At 33.8% G+C, this 19,840-nt stretch overlaps 1 protein-coding gene across 10 annotated transcripts in view; it reads left to right on the forward strand.

The window, feature by feature from the left end:
- Positions 1-19,840, forward strand: part of itga4 (integrin alpha 4) — a 107,906-nt gene that overhangs the window by 72,561 nt on the left and 15,505 nt on the right. For all 10 annotated transcript variants that reach the window (XM_073913150.1, XM_073913152.1, XM_073913147.1 and 7 more), the window contains 6 exons: positions 49-139; positions 4,458-4,503; positions 5,567-5,721; positions 11,420-11,574; positions 19,400-19,552; positions 19,652-19,728. In XM_073913150.1, the coding sequence (XP_073769251.1) occupies positions 49-139; positions 4,458-4,503; positions 5,567-5,721; positions 11,420-11,574; positions 19,400-19,552; positions 19,652-19,728 (677 nt within the window). The remainder of the gene's footprint in view (positions 1-48; positions 140-4,457; positions 4,504-5,566; positions 5,722-11,419; positions 11,575-19,399; positions 19,553-19,651; positions 19,729-19,840) is intronic.

Consider the following 19,840-nt stretch of genomic DNA (forward strand, 5'->3'; position numbering starts at 1 on the left):
TGTCAAATTCTGAGTCTGAATGCTGTCTTTGTGTCTTCTTCAATGCAGAGAATAACAGGCTCATTGTTGGGAAACAACTTCAGGATGTTTGGTCAATCAGTGTCTGGAGGAGTGGATATTGATAGCAACAATTACCCAGGTAACGCTTTTAGCACAGCAACATGAATAGGATATGTTTCCTCTGAGAACAGAAAACATCAGTTCATCAGTTCAGCTTAAACTACTAAGATTTGTTTTTAAAGGAATTAGTCATTATTATGCAAACATTGCGTTAATCAGAAAGACTTTTGAAATGTTGCAAGAGATATTAAACTGTGCAGTTTTTGATCAAGGAATAAAAAAGAAAGGCATCATCAGGTCCGTTGCAGTTATTTGACTCATTTTCTATTTAATTATGAGGTTTAAATGCTGCATTTTAGTGACATTTTAAGCACTTTTTAGTTGTTGCTGGATTCGTTTGTCAGATGGTCACACTTTTTGATGTACCAAAAACATATTCTAAAGAATTGGAATAAAGAAAAATGAAAAACAGGCTACTTATCGTCACCTTAGAATTATAAGGTTCTATCTGCGTTCTTAATGATTTTTGAGATATTGAGCTTCAAAGTTTTTGCATTCCATAGCAAACAGTATGTGGGTAACGTTTGTTTTTTTAAAATAAAAAGTCTTAAAATGTGAACAACTTAAAAAAAAAACATCCCACATATACCACTGGGGAAAAATAGGAATCTGTAAATTTTCAAAACTGGAGCCTATTGTCAGTTATTAAGCAAATAACAAACTGGCCAGCACATTTAACTTTTAACTTTCCCCTGTCATAAGGAACAGTGCTTGACATTAACACCCGCTGACCTGCCAAATGGGGGTAGATTTCAGCTGTGGCAGTTTAGAAAGCCACTCCCACTAACCACTGTGACTGGTTGAAAATTATTTTTTAAATTGCCAGTGCTTTCTCGTCTCTAAAGATTAGAATGTTAGTTTATGACCGTTTGTCATTAGGCATGGAAATGTGGTTACAATCGAGAAGCAGCAACAAGAACTGTTTGTGCTAGCAAAAGAAAGCAGGTGAATAACGAATGAGGGGATCAAGCGCATGGTGAGACACAAGCGTCCTCGCTTACTGACGAGGACTTTATTGTTTAGCATTGCACAGCTGATGTGATGTGGCCGAGTGTTCTAAAAGCTTGCATACGCTCGTTTTCTTGTGCAAAGCAACCGTGCCTGGAAACGCAACTCTAATATGTAAATTGTACGCAATAATATAACTGTAACGATATAATATAATATAATATAATATAATATAATATAATATAATATAATATAATATAATATAACATAACATAACATAACATAACATAACATAATATAATATAATATAATATAGTATAGTATAATATAATATAATGTAATGTAATTTAATGTAATATAATATGTAATAGTTTAATGTACATTTTTAAGAACATTTTTGTTCAATAAAAAGTGTATACAGTATATATTGCTACAATTTGCTTGTTTTGACACATTGCTTAAAATTTGTGTCAAGGAAATAATTAGTTCTGTCATTAGTAATAGCCAGAGAAGGTAAATGTAGACATAACACAATCAATTTAAACCAAGTAATTTAAGCATGCCAAAGTCAAACTTATATTAATATAAAATATATTTTCCCGACAACAAAATTGTTGCTGGTGATCAAAAAAGTTAATGTCAACCCCTGATAATGTCAATTTAGAGCTTTATGATTTTTCTAGCCTTTCTTGTAAAAAGAATTTGATAATTCATGAATAACAGCAATAGCCTTGTAAATATTATAAGTAACTTTAGTACGGGCCGCTTTTCAGTGCTTCACAACATTTTATAAGGAATTTTTTAGAATAAGAATAGGGTCCAAGATTTAGAATAAAATGTTTTCTCTATTTAACAACAATACAGTGAAAGTTGACTTTACTTGCAGGTCCTACTTTAACACTTTTCATGGGTTATTTTGAGACTTTATGATGGCATAACTGTCAAAATAAGGCAAATGAGCTAATGTATGGGAGAAAAACTGGAACCTTTGTCAGTAGACGGGTGAGTCTTTCGAACCACCCGAACCTCCCCTGGCTACGAGTCTGATCATAGTGGTGGTTCACACAAAAACGAAACTTGATAAATGAAACTTTTTTTTCACACTGATTGTTCACACAAAAATGAAACTCACTATATACTCACCCACACATCACAAGACATTGTCTCAGAAAAATAATTCCAGAAATTTAATTTTGCATAATATTAGTCAAAACTATTCATCAAATTCAAAACATATGCTCAGAAGATGTGTGTCTTTTGACCTATTACTTTTCTGTGTTGCTCCAGAACAAATGTCACATATTTGTTTATGAAATAATAAAATATTTAGTGCGGTGCAATATTTTTTTTTACATTACTTAAGCATCTATACATTTTTTTTAATTTTTCCAGTTTTCAATCCTGAATATTGGTGAGTGAATTCAGATATGAGAACTGAACATGCACAAATAACTCTGTCTTATGATTTTTAATTTTTTTTTTTTAAAAGGTCAAGATCAAGTCAGATGTGTCTGAACTTCTCATTCTCAGACTCTATTTCCTGTCTCGAAATAATAAACTTTTTTTTAAAGGCAGACAATATGCAAATGACTGCAAGCTGTTTTAAAAAAGCTTAGCACTACTGTATGTTTACTGTAAAGAGTATGCAAATTTTCTTCATAATTAAAGATTACCATCAACATTTTGTACAGAACACAACCTTCTGAAGTTTGCCTGAAGATATTTGACTATTGATTTTTAAAATGCTTAATATCCCTTGGATTTCTCTATATAAGTTAGATGCAGTTGATGTATAGAAGTTCTAAGACTATACTGCCAAAAATTATTTTCTTACTTTTTTGTATGGTTTCTAGCCAGTCTTGTTTAAAGAAACAACATGCCGTCAGTGTTAATAGACTAGTGCAGTGGTTCCTTTTTTCACCAAGTACCACCTCAGAAATAAATTGTCTCTCCAAGTACCACCATTATGACTTGTTTTGAAGTACAGTAGCGTAGCGGGCCGAATTAAGCAGCTACAGCACTGCACAGTTAAAAAAAAAAAACTAAGCAGATTAATTTCTTTTATTAAGAATATGTATTATTGTCAGCTGCTTTAAACATTATAAATAGTTCAACATTAACTGTGTTGCAGACAAAAAAGAACAACTTCACAGTTTAAATTAAAATGTGCTCTTAAAATGAATTAAAAATGACACTTCTTAAAAAAGAAAAAGAAAACTGCAGTACTTGTAAAGTATTAATTTATAGTAGTCTACTCATCATATACATACAATTACAAAATAGCAGATATATATACAGTTGAGATCAGAATTATTAGCCCCCCTTATTTATTTATTTTTTTTTAATATTTCCCAAATGATGTTTAACAGAGCAAGTACATTTTCACAGTGTGTCTGATAATATTTTTTCCTCTGGAGAAAGTCTAATTTGTTTTATGTTTGCTAGCGTGAAAGCAGTTTTAGTTTTTTAAAAACATTTTAAAGACAAAATTATTAATTTTATTGTTGAAAAAATCTCTCTGTTAAACATAAATTGGGGGAAAAAATAAACCGGGCTAATAATTCAGAGGGCTAAAAAATTCTGATTTTAACTGTCTATATATATATATATATATATATATATATATATATATATATATATATATATATATATATATATATATATATATATATATATATATATATATATATATATATATATATATATATATATATATACATACACACACACACACACACGCACATGCACACAAACAATTGTTTTATACATTTTGAAATACGTTGCATGTACAGTACATATGACATATTTGTATATGTTTGAAAAATAAACCTAAACTTGTATTTTAATATGATTTGGAATGACATATTTAAATTAGAAATTAGAATTACTGCTCGTCACTTACAGTAGGCCTATGTGTGTCAGATAAACGATTCATTTCCATGATTTGGTGCGAACGTGTTAACATGTTAAGTTAACTGTGAAGTTCGCAATAACCACGCACCGACCACTGTTTTCAAGCATATTCAGGTCTGTGGCTAACTTTATTATATTATATTCTACCTCTACAAAGTTGCTTGAGTCTATATTCTGTGTTTCGTGCCATGTGTATCACATTCAAATTAATTAGCTTAAATCTGAGCTAACAATTAAAAGCTGCTTTACAAAACAAATAACTTTTATATATCGAAAACAAGCATTATTTTACACAACTACAAGCACACATTTTAAATTTAGGTTAAATGACGATTGGTTTCAGTGACTGAGACCTTGCTTATAGACATTGGTGTTTAATTTTTAAAAGAATGTCAGTGAAGCAGTAAATTGTGAGAGAATGTGTTAAGGAATAACCAGGTCAGGGTGTTTTATGGGTATTTTATGTTCTCACCCAGATGTTGCAGTGGGAGCTTTCCTGTCAGACTCAGCTGTGGTGTTCAGGTAAAAAGCAGCACATGCATTTTTCAAACACATGCTTCTGGCTTTTAGAAAACATCAGATCTTAAGATTTGGCATGCATGACTAAATTAAATTGCTTTGCAATGCTTTTCTCAGTTTCTTATGCATTTTAGCTCATTTGCATTTATGCTTTCATTACGTTTTTAGTTAGTTAGAATATTATAGCATTCGGAAAATTATCTTAAAAATCAGAATGGAAAACAGAATAATTCTGCATATTATATCTCAGCTTTATAACTTTATAGTGGAGATTTTGGGCTTGTTGTGGCTTTTTTTACTTTAACAAATATTTTTAAATAAAAGGAGAATCCTTTATTAATGTTAGTATAGGCATTTTTTATGGTCTTGCTTAAAAAACTTACTCGTTTTTGCCATCTTTCTTGAAATGTATAATTTTATAAATAATGTGTCTGTGTAAAAATGTTTTTTTATTTAATTCAGAAATAATATATAAATACACTAACATGAGGCATAAAATATAAATAATAAACAACATTTATTTAACTGTAAAATGAATGAACATCAATTAATTAATTGATTCATACATTAAATTACCAAGGGCTTGTCGCAAAAATGCCCTACGAATTCAATATAAGGAGACAAAAATATCTCTGCACAATAATGTTTACCGCATTTTGGTTGTAATTAAAAGAGAAAAATTATGTTTTGAAATTATGGAGAGAATAATTGTGCAGTTTATGGATTACAGTACAATGTAAGACTATATTTTTAGATTTTCACTTAGAAAATATTGCACCTTAATAGACAAGTTAATTTCTGACCATCACATACTATACAATTCCCATTTATCCGTGAATCAAAATGTGTGCCAACTTTTTTGAATCTTTAGGTTGATTATTAACAGTTTTATTTGTTGCTTAAATATTTAGGTGGCAGCTTGTTTCAGATTCGAAAAAACGTTGACTATATTTGTTGTTTGACAAATTCTCTGTGTTACAACTAGCCCTGGCATACACAATATATATGCAGTTTGTGCGTTCATTTGTTCATCTGACACTTATTCCTGTCATTCTGTTTGTTTCAGGACTCGTCCAGTGGTGAAGGTGGATGCTGTTATGTTGTTGCCTGAGAGCTTGAATCGTTCTGTAGCCCAGTGCACTGAAAACGGCCAGCCTGCTGTCTGCATCAAAGTCAGGGTGTGCTTTAGGGTCAGAGGAAAACAAATCCCCGGAAACATAGGTAAGACACTCATATCCTATACAGATAGTAGTGTTTTTCTTCATTTGATTGCTTTAGAAATGTAATTTGAGACATAAAATGATAGTTCACCCTATTGCTGTTCAATTGCTGTATGCCTTTCTTTTTTTTTTTTTTTTAAAGCTTTACAAAAGGGAGTTGTAAAAAAATGTTCAGCTTTTGCTGGACTTTCATAGCAGAGAATTACAGCCAAAGCCATCATCATAAAGTAATGTGAAGTCTAATGTATAATTGATCAAAAATCCGGATTGTGCACAACTGCGCATTCATGAAACTTAGCATGTAGTCGTAAAAACTGTTAGTAAAACTGTTTAGGTAGACTATCCATCCATCCATCCATCCATCCATCCATCCATCCATCCATCCATCTATCCAATTAATTAGGCTAGGCTAGGAAAAACAATTTGCTTTGAGAAATCAATATTATTAGAAATGACACAAATAAAATGCATTTACACTCCTATCAGAGGTCAATCGAGTTTTTTTGTCTGTAAGTTATCGAGTCCAGCTTTCAAAATGTTGTTCTGAGTTTTAACTGGGAGCTAGAATTGTAAAATAATTTGCTTGTGCTTGACTTTATAATGTTAGTGAATTACAACCACCATTAAGATAAAGAAACAAAAAAGTAATGTCAAGTGTAATGCATGCAAGTTTTGTTTGCATTACTGTGTGTTTATGAAACTATTCGCACGTCAGCGATTTTCAAAATGCATGGCTATTTTCTCTTGAGTGGATTCTTAGCTTGGTGTTTAAAAGCAGATTACATTCTAAGCTTTACAGTCATATTTAGCTTGTGTCTAATTCCTTATAGATAACATTCAAACCTAAAATTAATCATTAATAAAGTCTGAAAAGGTTTAAAGGACCCCTATTTTGCATTATTAAAGGTCATATTTTGGGTTTTAAGTGTTTCCAACAACAAAACACTTTCATTGTCTTATAATGTGCATTTATTTTTTACCTAATTATCCTAGCGACTCCCTTTTGTTCTCAAACCCCTCTTTAAGCGCAAAGCTAATCTGCCGTCATCTCCGATGACTCAGTCTATTGCGATTGGTCGACTGCGTTCAGCACGAGACAGAGAGAAAAGTTCACCACTTCTATGAATTAGCAGCCAGAGAAGATATGAAAGCAGACCAGCACATTACTCTACTCTTAAACCTAACCCCAAATAATAACAGCGACACACATTCAGTATTGATCATCACAATGGCAAAAGTTGAGCTGTTATGAAATTGACCGCGCTGCATGTGTGAGGAACAGCTGATGGTGGCCATAGCAACAAACAGTAAAGGATCGCCAGTTCAGAAATGCATTTAAATCTGTAAAGGAAGAAGCACGCGTCACGTTTTTAACATGGTTGTGGACGCAATATGTGAACAGCCCAATACAGATTTAACCTGAGAGATACAGTACAAGCACTGATCTATGATTCATAGATGATTGCAAGTCACGCGGGGCCATTACAACTTATAACACACTATTAAACACATATTTTGCAAACTACACAAAATAAGACAACAATTTTAATTACACTTACATGTTATGATCTGGAGGATGAAGAAACTGGTCCATTTGAACTGTAACAGTTACTGACAAAGTCCCTGTCAAAGGGAATTCGGCCGGCGAATCCCTCGCTGCATTGTAGGCTATTGTATCAATCGTCAGAAAAATGACAGGAGCAAACAAAGCACTAGGCTGACTATACTGTGGTATTGTTGTGAAAATGAACTTTAACCCTTTATTCCCCACAGCAGAGGGATCAGCGATCGTCATCTTTGCGTTTTGGTCAGTCCCGTGATCCCCGCACCTCACATTTTACTGGAACTGGAAGTACATATTTGGTGATGTACTGTATCGATGTCGACGCGATTAATTAAAAGATCAACTAAGTCAACTATTTTGCTAAAGAATCAATAGTTTTAAACATGTTGCACTTTTAGATTTAAACCTCAGCTGGATGTTTTAATTCACTTAGTGCTGTGTTACTGCATGTAAAGTAATTTTCAAAAACTCATAATAGGGGCTCTTTAAAAAATACAACAAAATTTGGTTTGCACTTCACCTAGCTGTATTGCATATCCTGTAAACACTTTAAATATATAGCACATTCTTTAGTCTTTTTGCATATATATATATGTGTGTGTGTGTGTGTGTGTGTGTGTGTGTGTGTGTGTGTGTGTGTGTGTGTGTGTGTGTGTGTGTGTGTGTGTGTGTGTGTGTGTGTGTGTGTATATATATATATATATATATATATATATATATATATAATTATTTATTTATTTTTTTTAATAAATGTTGGTTGATATTCATTTTCTACTATATATACTGCACATCATATGTTTAAGTGAATTACAGGAGTGTTTACAGAAAGCTGTGTTTACATCAATCTCATGACAAAAAAAACTCCAATTTCGTGACTAACAAAAACACAAGCACTCTTCCTCATTTGCATTTGAGTGTATAGTTAAAAAGAGCACTATATGTTAAAAACTAAGCTGTAGCAAAGGGCATACAGCATTAAACAAAATCAGAGTGAGAACACAATGACTGAATTGTCATTTTTATCTGAAACATCTCTTTCAAATTCCCTCCAAATCCACATGTAGTGAGATTTGTGCAATAAAAATCCCTAGTCTGTTGCAAGCTTTTTTCTTTTTTATGCAACTACCTTCCTGTGGACTTTTTTTTTTTTTAGCTATGTAAATGGCTTCTGATATTTTGAGCTCTCGACATGTGCTCTTAAATTCGAGGACGCTGTGTTCAAGGATGAAGGTTTTTGGCTCTTTGTTTTGCGATGGGCCGTGTGTTGCTTGTCTTATCAGCATGTGGCAGTCCGCTGTGTTTCAGACTTTTTTCCCAGCTTTTTATCTCCGCTCTCCATCCCCTCTTTTGTTGTGGCAGTTAGAGGACTGCCTGTTAGAGGGTGTATGTCAAGGCTGCCTTTACTGATAGATCCAGACTCGGTGACTACACAGTAAACAACGGAGCCTTGCTTGATGACAAATACTAATAATCTTCCTACTGATATGAAGTAGAGCAGAGGTTTCGCTCAACCGTTTGTATCACAGTTGGCTGATTTCAACAGGACTGGAGTGTTATTTAATGAAGAGTGGGATGTGTCTCATACAAGTTAATTTGGAGAAGAAATTGTTAGGTGCAATGACAAGTCAAGATACATTGTTTAGATTTGTAGAGGATCTTCATAACTGCTTTGACTGTGGCTTAAACACTCAGAATCGACAGTCAAATCTAATCTGTTTTGTATTCAATTGTTTTTCTACCTTATTATTTTTTTGTCACTAATAGACTTTGATTATCAAATGAAATTATTATTATTATTATTATTATTATTATTATTTATTTTTTTTTTTAATTTTTTTTTTTTTTTATTGAAAATATGGTCACACTTTATTTTGATGGTCCATTTGTTGAATTTAACTTAAATTGCATCTACATGCCAACTAATTGTCATTAGATTATAAGTAGACTGTTTGGTTGGGGTTGAGGTTAGTGTAAGTTGACATGTACTTGCAAAGTTTCTCATAGTCAGTTAAATGTCTGTTGAAGGAGCAGTATTAACAGATATTAGGCAGACCATCTACTAATACTCAACTGGACCATCAAAATTAAGTGTTACCAAAAATATTGTAATAACTGCGTTATCTAAAATAGGTGTTATTTAATATAAAACCTTTTATGCTATTGTTTTTGTAATTGGGTTTGCAGCAAAAAAAAAAAAAAGCGATTAATCGTTTACCGAAAGGGTGTTTTTATTTTTTTACTGATTAATGGTATCAGTTAAACGCTTAAAAATATTATTTCATGTATTTTTAAAGTTTGGTTGCATTAGGAGCCGTTTACAGCAAATGTGCTTTTTTTGCGTTTACTAATGGCCACAAATGTTTGCACCCTGCTTATGCAACCTGCACGCTTTACGTTTTTGGCGTTGCGCACTGCATTCTTGCAGTTAAAAAAAAGACAACCCTGAGCGGAAACATAAGTCACATCTTTTTCATTTTTAAATCAAATGAAAGCAGAGACAGATTCAGTCGTTTCCTAGTGACACTGCAGTTCTTTTATTCAGTGTGATCAGAGCTGCGATATAAGAATTAGAGCGGATCATTATTTAAATGCAAGGGCCTGTATTTTGTGGAAAGATTGATTTAAGGTAGCTTGCAATTTGTATTTGACGGAAGAAAAAAAAACATATTATGGGGAATTAAAACGCTGGTTCTTAAAAAGGATTCAGTCAGTGTTTTCGTTTTTTAATACAAATGTATAATTTAAGTAAAAAATATCTAGAGCAGGACTATTTATTTTTATCTTTTTATTTAGTTTGTTCTTTTTTCTATGCTGTTGGAAACAGCAATATTTTATAATGCAATATGTAATGTGTTAGAAACAAAATAGACACATAATTTTTTAAAATTAAATCATAATTTTATATGAATCTGACCAGTTAACCGTTAATATTTGGTTAATGAGCAGTTGTTGTAGGTTGTCAAAATTAACCGAAATGAGCATCCCTAATTATGATGTTTAAATATATGCTGTGATTAAGGAAATTTGTCTCAGTATTTGGCTCAGTAATATATTAAATAAAAACAGTTACATATTTCATTAATTCATTTAAATACTGTGCTATTTTTTTTATTTAGTACAGAGTTGTTAAATCAAACGTATCAATAAAACATATATAATTGTACAGGTGTTTTTAAACAAAACTAGTAAAGAACTAATATACTAATCATCAAAGAACCCCAACTAATAATGGTTTACACAAAAATATTAAGCATTAACTGTTATTTATGTAGTTTAAATTTAAATTATATTATTTTATTATATATATATATATATATATATATATATATATATATATATATATATATATATATATATATATATATATATATATATATATATATATCAATAATATTATAGATTATTATGTACAATCCCAAATCAGAAAAAGTTGAGACCAGTGTGGAAAACGCAAATTAAAAAGAAAGAAAGAACTGATTTCTACACTTACTTTGACTTGTATTTCATTGCAGACAGTTCAACAAACATTATTTAATGTGTTCATTATCATTTTTTATTGCTTGTGTTTTTTTTTCCACCAACATAAACGCACATATTTCAATTTTGGTTCTTGCAACACATTTCAAAATAAGTTGGAGCAGTAAAGCATTCACAACTTTTTAATGTTGCCATTTTTTTCACAACACTAAAAAGACACTAAGGGACTGAAGAAACCAAGTGATGAAGAGTTTCAGGTGTAATTTTGTCCCATTTTTCTTACAAACAAGTCTTAATTTGGGCAAAAGAATTGGGTCGCATTTTGCGGTTCAAAATGGTCGGGACTGCAGGCAGGCCAGTCAAGTACCTGTATCCTCTTCCTCCTCTGCCAGGACTTTGTAATGTGTGCAGAATGTGGTTTTGCATTCTCTTGTTGAAATATGCATGGGTGTCGCTGAAAAATAAGGCAGTATATTGTGCTCCAAAATCTCAATGTACTTTTAAATTAGTAATTTGGTTTATAAATGAAACCACTATTGACCCCTGATAAACAAATAAGCTGAGAGTGGAGTGTGTGATATTATGTTCTAAAGGAATTGAATTGTTAAATTGAATTGTTAATGTTGTCTAATTGTAATATTGTATTCTTTCTTTGCAGAGCTGAAGTACAACCTTACAGCTGATGTTCACCACAAAGAAGGCTTCCCTTCTCGATTTTATTTCAGTGGAAACGGAACATCTAACGTAACAGCAGGCAGAGTAAAGGCCAAGCATGAGCAGCTCACCTGCGTGTTTCACCAGGCCTTCATGAAGGTGAGATACTCCGTTCATGTTTATTACCTGTATTGAAGAGAATGCTGCTTTTAATAGACATTTATGTCACATCATTGTTTAACTCCTAAGAATAAATTATTGATTTTCAGGCAGCGTTTCTCTATAATGCACTTCTTGGATAACAAACAGTAGTTAATTAAATCTGAAATCATGAATTTAAAATAATATATTATGAATAGATTAACTATGAAATATTATTAAAAAAACATTTTAATTACTTTTTTTAGATTTAAATAGAATAATTTCCCATATTTATTTATTATCATTTTTATTTAGTTGAAGTTTAACTTAAATCTACCTTTTAATTGTTTTGTCAGGATTTTTTGGTGAGGGTCATTACAGTAAAGCAAAACTAAGACTATATACCTTTAAGTTTTTAGTAATGTATTTAAAAAATATATAGATATTTATATAAAATATCTAAGAAAATTAGTTTTGACAGTATTACTATATAATAGTATAAAATAGTTTTTGTTAATGAAAATACAATTTTTATACTAATATTTTTAAGTAGTATAAAATTTTACTATGTGTTTTTATTAATTATACTGGTTGTAATTTTAAAGCCAGTTGTTGTCTATAACAACGTCATCACTGCAGTATAATAAAAAAAATAAAAAAATAAAGACAAAGTAATAAAAAGTGTAATAATAAAAGCTGACAGAAAATTGCCTGCCAGGTTACAAAAATTCTGAAACATGCCATTTGCAACATATTTATTTATTTAGGGCTACTACTGTTGTTAAAACAAGCTTAAACCATTGATTTTGTTGTAGTTGTTTTAAATTTTTTATTTTATTTTTTTTACATAAAAACGGAAATACTTTTTTTTCTGGGGTTTGGTCATGTATAGAAAATCACTTTTTAGGAAATCTCCCCCAACAGTTCAGCATATGAATGAAAAGCCAGATGTTCTGACATCTTCTTTGATCTTCCACATTGTGCATTATAAACTTTGTCTAAATACAAAAGTGCTGACTCAGTCTGAAACTGGTGGACTTCACAGCTGTGATTCGCCCACGTCACTCCGCTCTTCATGCTCAAGTTAATCAGCATCTGAGAGCCCAGGTGGTGTGACTCTCTCTAGGTTTACAGCATGACTCCACGCGGGAGGCCAGGATGATAAAGAGCCTCTTACAGATAGTTTGTTGGAGTCGATAGCAGGTTGTCGCTGCTGGCGAACAAGAGGAAGAGCCAGGCGGGACGGCATGGGGGAGGACGAATGATACAGACAGAACGAGACCTAGATGGTTGATAAAGTGCAGATAGACGGCTCCGTGAGTATGAGTGAATGTTCCAGGTGTTTGGTGGGCCCCTCTGGACGTCTCTCCCTCTGTCTCCTCCTGTAATCAGGGCCATCTGATCCAGCTCATGTTTTACACAGTAATTAATGGAGGCCTGTGTATGGCTGCGCCGTTATTAATGGCCGCCGATGGAGTCGATGGCCATAAACAAGTGTGATTATCTGTCAAACGGGGAGGCTGCTACATTTGAGGTATTTTTAGAGCTTAATTAATGGGCAATAAGAGTAACAAATGGAAGACAAAGCAGATGTGGCGGACACCTTGCGCTTTGTTTTAGGAAGGTAACGGAGGAGCTTGTTGGCCCATGTTGTGTTTTGTGGAGTCTGTGTAAGTGCCATGTCTGAGTTCACCTACAATATATATCTGCTATTCCCTCGACAGTCCTTGAAAGGATGAAGGGTAAGGAGAGCGTAATGACAAACTTAGATCATTTACCAAAACCATAACTATCCAAGTAAGTGTTTATGTAAACACGTAAGCCTCCCCCTTAGGTCTTACCAGACAATGTTGTATCTGTGCCTCATGCTGTGTAGATCTGTTGAGTTGTTTGTTTTCCTGTGAGTGTACATTTGAGAGCATGAGTGTTGGAGGGGCAGGTCTCGTGGGGTTAGCCCTTAAGCCTGGTTTATACTTCTGCGTCAAGTGATCAGCGTGACCCATGGTGCATGCAACGCGCGTAGGTGTGTATTCATACTTCTGCGTGCCGTTTCTGTTGCTTTGAAATATACTTCTGAAATGCTAGCTAGCAGTAGGTGTTTATGTTCCTCTGTTTCAAGTTTCTTTGCTGGTGTTTTGTTTTTTTCGAACGCTTCCTTAATGTACAAGTGGTTTAAACTTGCTCATTTTGAGGCAGGAACCAGTGGACGTGCAACAACTTTAACCATGAGGTAAACAGAAAACAAAACTTTCCATCTGGAGCTCCTTCACGGGACTCCACACTTGCAATCAATCACTCCATTGGGCGCGCACGGCTCTTAGTCCCGCCCACACTCATCGTAGGCCACACCGTAGCATATGTATGCGCTTGACGCAGAAGTATAAATCAGCCTTTGGCCTGGCTTGTATGCCTCTGCACTTACAGTGCTTGCGTGCTCTTTCACACCAACTTCAACGTTGCCTTGTTCGAGTAGTATCTGATGGAGAGACTGTGGTCTTGAAGTTTGGCTCCAGCAGTAAACAAAGGCCTCGTAGCTTTTCAGCCATCGCTGGTGAGAGTTTGTGTATGTAAGCGCGGCCGATTTTCAAAAGGTTTTAATGATCGTAGATGTGTACCTTGTTGATTTCCTTGTGAATTTGTGGTGAAAAAGCATTATTTTGTGGCCCACGCGAAGCTGCTGTGTCTGGACGCGCCGCCATATTGGATCAACCTTGGATTAATTACATCATTAATGCTAGTTTGCAAATGTAGTGCTGTGTTTTGGAAAGGTGGCGGAGCTTGTTGGCCCATGTTGTGCATTGTGGAGTCTGTCTAAGTGCCATGTCTGAGCTCACCTACAATATATATATCTGCTCTTCCCTTGAAGGTCCTTGAAAGACTAAAGGGTAAGAGACCGTGATGACAAACTTAGATCATGTACCAATACCATAATCAATCATATTTACATTGGTGCTTTTACCCAGTTAGAGTGTAACAGAGTGTATCTTGTAAGAGTTGTGGTCCCCTAAATGCCTTTTGAAAAGTGCTTCGAGCTGAGTTGAGTAGAACCGGAGGATTTACATTAGTGCCGTGACAAAATGTGTAAGTGCCATATCTGAGCTTGAAAGACTGGTGTTAGGAGAGCGTAATGACAAACTTGGATCATATGCCAATACCATGACCAATCACATAATAGTTTTAATGTTGGTTTGAATCAGTTTCAGAATGAATTGAGGTCAATTCTAAGGGTTTACATTGGTGCTTTGACCCGGATGTAGTGTAACATAGGGTATCTAGTAAGAATTGTGGAACTAAATTTCAATCCCCTAAATGCCTTTTGAAAAAAGTGCTTAAGCCAAGATAAGTAGTACTTGATGGTTTATATTGGTGCCGTGACCCATGTGGGACTGAAGTTTTGGTGTACCAGAGGGCAGCTAATTAGAAATCAAGTAAATCTCATTCCCTTGATCACTGGTTAGAAGCTGGTTTATCTGAGATATTTTATTAATTAATTAATGGGCAATAAGAGTAACAACTGGAAGACAAAGCAGATGGGTGGGGGGGCGAGGAGTGGGTGGGTTTGGATTGGTCAGTGTTCAGAAGGACAGCTAGATAGAACTTTAAACATAATTCCCCAATCATCTATTCAAATCCTCTCAGGATGGGTCAGTAAAACCAGAGAGATTACATTGGTACTGTGACCCAGATGGGAGTGAGGTCAGAACTGCGCAAGTAAATCTTATTCTCTTGTTCACTGCTTCGAGGCTACTACATCTGAGGTATTTGTAGAGCTTAATTAATGGGGACTAAGAGTAACAACTGGAAGACAAAGCAGTTGTGGTGGACACCTTTAGGAAGTCGACGGAGGAGTATGAGTAAGTGCCATGTCTGAGCTTACCTACCATATATTTTTGTTATCACCTTGAAAGACCCCAAAAGAAATTCCCTTGTCATTGGATGTTGGAAGGGTCAACATTAATGAATTTGTAATGTATAACTTGGATGATTTACAACTTAATAACCAATCAACAAGCACTGGTTTGAATATATATATATATATATATATATATATATATATATATATATATATATATATATATATATATATATATATATATATAAATAAGGTGAACTAGGCAGGTTAGGGTAATTAGGCAAGTTGTTGTATAACGATGGTTTGTTCTGTAGACTATCGAAAAAAAAATTTGCTTAAAGGGGCTAAAAATTAGGCCCAAAATTGTTTTTTTAAAAATTTAAAACTGCTTTTATTGTAGCCAAAATAAAATAAATAAGACTTCCTCCAGAAGAAAAAAATATTATCAGACATACTGTGAAAATTTCCTTGCTCTGTTAAACATCATTTGGGAAATATAAAAAAAAAACAAAAAAAAACAAAAAGGGGCTAATATTTCTGACTTCAACTATATATATATATTTATATTATATAGTATTATATTATATTTATATTTATATATGCATGCATGCGCCAGAGCCGGAGATTGTACATTTGGTGCCGAGAGGGAGTGAAGATTAGAAGGTTGAGTGTAATGGAGGCCAGCTTTGTGCAGTTGTGCAAGTAACCCTTAATTTCCCTTGTCTAAACATTTTTATCACTAATCTGTTCTCATTTTGTGGAAGGAAGGCGTAGTGCTTTCAGTTCTTGTTTTGAGCTAAATGTACTCATAGCTAAGCGAAGGTGTGAACAAAACACCCTGTCTTAGACATGTTTGTGTAAACTACATAATTGCTTCCTGGGTAAACCACAATTTGCTGATGATATAATTTCAGTGTTCTTTAAAATATGAATTGTCTAAATACATTAGAAGTAACCTTTACTGATCATGATTTATTAAAACCTTTACTGATCATGATTTACTAAAAGTAATCAATAAAGTAATTGAGTTACTTTTTGAATGAAGTAACTAGTTGTAACTAGCTACTATTTTTCAGTAACTAGCACAACACTGGTTGCAATGAATAAAGTCAACTCTACTTTTACTCTAGATTTTACTGCTTTTGGCACTTGACAAGAGTTAATTTTGTGTCTGCTTGTTCCCATGAGGTCCGACACAGCAGTAGATGCATGAGACATGTGCATGTATGACTGATTTCAGAAACCACATCCTGAGCAAAGGACAAAAGTTCACAGCGATGACTTTGAGTTTAGCCTTTTCAGCTGAAACGAGCGTCTCTCTGAGACGGCTAATGTGGCTGTGGTCCAGCTCATTTACACTGGCCATTGAAGAGCGTTCCGAAACCCCGGTCACACTTCTCCCCTGAAGCGAAATACAGGCCCGAGAGAACCCACAGGACAACTCCCAACCATTGTAAGCCCAATTAGAGACCACCATCACAGCTGACAGAGCAAGCCTTACCTGCATTCATTATCTGAGCAGAGGGGAGGAAAATTAAGATTGGGAAATAGAAAGAGTAGATGGTTATAATAGTTTTGGATCTTTCATTAGTTATTTTTTTGTTTTGACTTTTTGTTTTTAAATTTAAATAGTTTTAATTAGTTTTAAAGGGAGATTTACTAATTTTGTTAGTTTTTATATTTTAAAATTGCTTAGTTTTAGTTTAGTTTTTATTAGTTTCAGTATTTTTTTTTTGTAAATTAGGATATTTTTTAGATTCAATTAAATTCAAATTCAAAATTATCAAAATAAATATTGTATATTAAAAACTCAACCAAAGATAGTCTACATTTTTTGACACAAGAACATTACCATCTACCCATCCTTAAATTCAAGTAAACAACCTACAAGTCCATTATGACTTTCTGTTATAATAAAAACTTTGCCAGATTCTCTCATTTAAGCCCTTGATTTACCCACACTGCAGTTGCCCAGTTTATGTTTGTGTTCAGTTCACCGAATCACACATGCACAGTATTATCAGGTCACCGCTTCTCAAATCTGATCTCGGTGTACTGTTCTAATGACTGAATAACTCAGTATATATTGGTTTATTTTAAGTCAGAGGAGTATGAGGCATGTAAAATGTAAGTTATTTGTGTTTAAGTGCTTACTGGAAACGCGAATCATTGCAAATGATTCAGTTCGATTTGGTGAATTAGTTCAACCGGTTTACTTAGAAGATCTGATTAAAAAGAACGATTTCTTTGTGATCGTGATCACTAATACAGAAATAAAACCCATTATTGTTATTTATGTATATATATATATATATATATATATATATATATATATATATATATATATATATATATATATATATATATATATATATACACATATATATATATTCACACACACGCACAAACAAACAATACAGTTTCAGTTATTACTACATGCACTTCAGGGCTAAGAACTCTGACTTCAACTGCATTTTTACCCATCTGCATTTATTTGATGAAAAATTTTGTGAAATATTATTACAGATATTTTTTTTGTGTACAATGACTTGATCAAGCATGTTACTTACTTTGCTTTTTCAGTCTCAAACCTTTTTTTTCTACATTCAAGCATGAATCCTGTTAGAATGACTATATGATTTCAGTTATTATAGGCCATAATATTTTTGTGGGATTTTGTTTAATTTAATATTAATATGTGAACAATATCATGATTGTGATATTGACTTCATACAGCCGTTTAACAAAGTTAAAACTTGATGAGTTGAACTAAAAAAAATTTCTGTATTACACATAAAAATAGTTTAGTGTCATAATTTAGATGGACATCAATGATCTAATTATTTGCCTTAATCTAAGTAAGACAATAATATGATTAAAGTGTTTACATGAGTTGCTTTTTTAATGTTTCCTTCATGATTCCGTTTTACATGTTAGAGCACATAATTTGATTAACAACATTGTCACCGCGCTATCCACATTTCCTTTTTTTTGTTCAGTTTTTTCAGTTTTGTGAAATTTCGGGTGTTTTATTTTTAATTTGTCAACTTTAACTGCAGTTTGGCACTTTCACTTTTTATTTAAAAACATTTCATCCATGCCCCCGTGTCAAACTGAGGTATTGGATGAGAGTAAGACGTAAGGACTGGTGGAAGAGTGTTGTTTTAATGGAGTTTGATACCACATGCCGAATGGAAGAAGAACGGCGCAGCCTACTAGTTTACACACAGCCCTACGCCGTGGCAGTCGGCATCACTGACGTGCACCTCTCAAAAAATGTAACTACACTTCGCAACGACGCGTAGCGCAAGCTCTGTGATTGGTTGGCTTGGTAGCGCTGACAAGTCTCGGCAGGACAGAGAGCCGCACAAGCGGCGCAAGCCCATGGAGTGATTGTTTACAAGTGTGGAGTCCCGGGAAGGAGCTCCGAATGAAAAGTTTTGTTTTGTTTTGTGTTTACCTCATAGTTAAGGTTGTTGCACGTCCGCAAAATCAGCGAGTTTGAGCCACTTGTACATTCAGGAAGCGTTCAGAAAAAACAAAACACCAGTGAAGAAACTCGACAAAAAGGAACATAAACGCCTCACTGCCATTTAGCGTTTCGGAAATGGTAATGCAGACCAACAGAGACAGCGCGCAGAAGTATAAATGAACAGCTACGCGTGTTGCATGCGCTATGGGTTACGCCGGTCACTTGATGCTGAAGTATAAACCAGTCTTAAGGTGTTTACATGTCTGTACCGCATTTCAATAATGTGACTAAAATAGGAATACTCCACATGGCTTAATATGATCGATTGTGACTTTAGTCTGCCTAAGGTCTAAGGTAATTAAAAAAATCACTGTTTATATGGTAGACTCTTAATCAGAGTATTGTCTTAATCGTAATAAAATCAGATTATTGGTGTCCATGTAAACTTGCTCACTGAATGAATCTGTTTTTAATGAGTCAATGATCCAATGGGTTATGTTTGTTTCTTTTATATGCAGAAAGATGTTCGTGATATCTTCACACCCATTCATTTTGAGGTCAAATATGAACTTGGAGAGCATCGTGTGGTGCAGAGAGACTTGGGTGATTTGCCTGCCCTTAAACCCATTTTACAGCAGAAGGATGAACTGGACAATGTCATCAAAAACAAGGTCAGCATTTTTCTCCATCCCTGTTTAGTTGTTTTGTAGAACTAAATCTTCAGTTATGATCACAATGTTGTGATTTGAAAAATGTCCTTTTTTTTGTAGACCATCTTTGCTAGATACTGCTCCTGGGAAAACTGCTCAACCAACCTACAGGTTTCTGCTCGTTTGGTTTTACCACAGTAAGTTATTTAACTGACTTATGCTAACTGGGTTATATCCACAGGATTTTCCATATACATTTTGTGCAGTTTTATTAAAAATGCACTTGTTTTTGCCTTAATGAATCTTCAT

Source organism: Danio rerio, chromosome 9 (genome assembly GCF_049306965.1).
Source record: "Danio rerio strain Tuebingen ecotype United States chromosome 9, GRCz12tu, whole genome shotgun sequence".
NCBI classification, from domain to species: domain Eukaryota; kingdom Metazoa; phylum Chordata; class Actinopteri; order Cypriniformes; family Danionidae; genus Danio; species Danio rerio.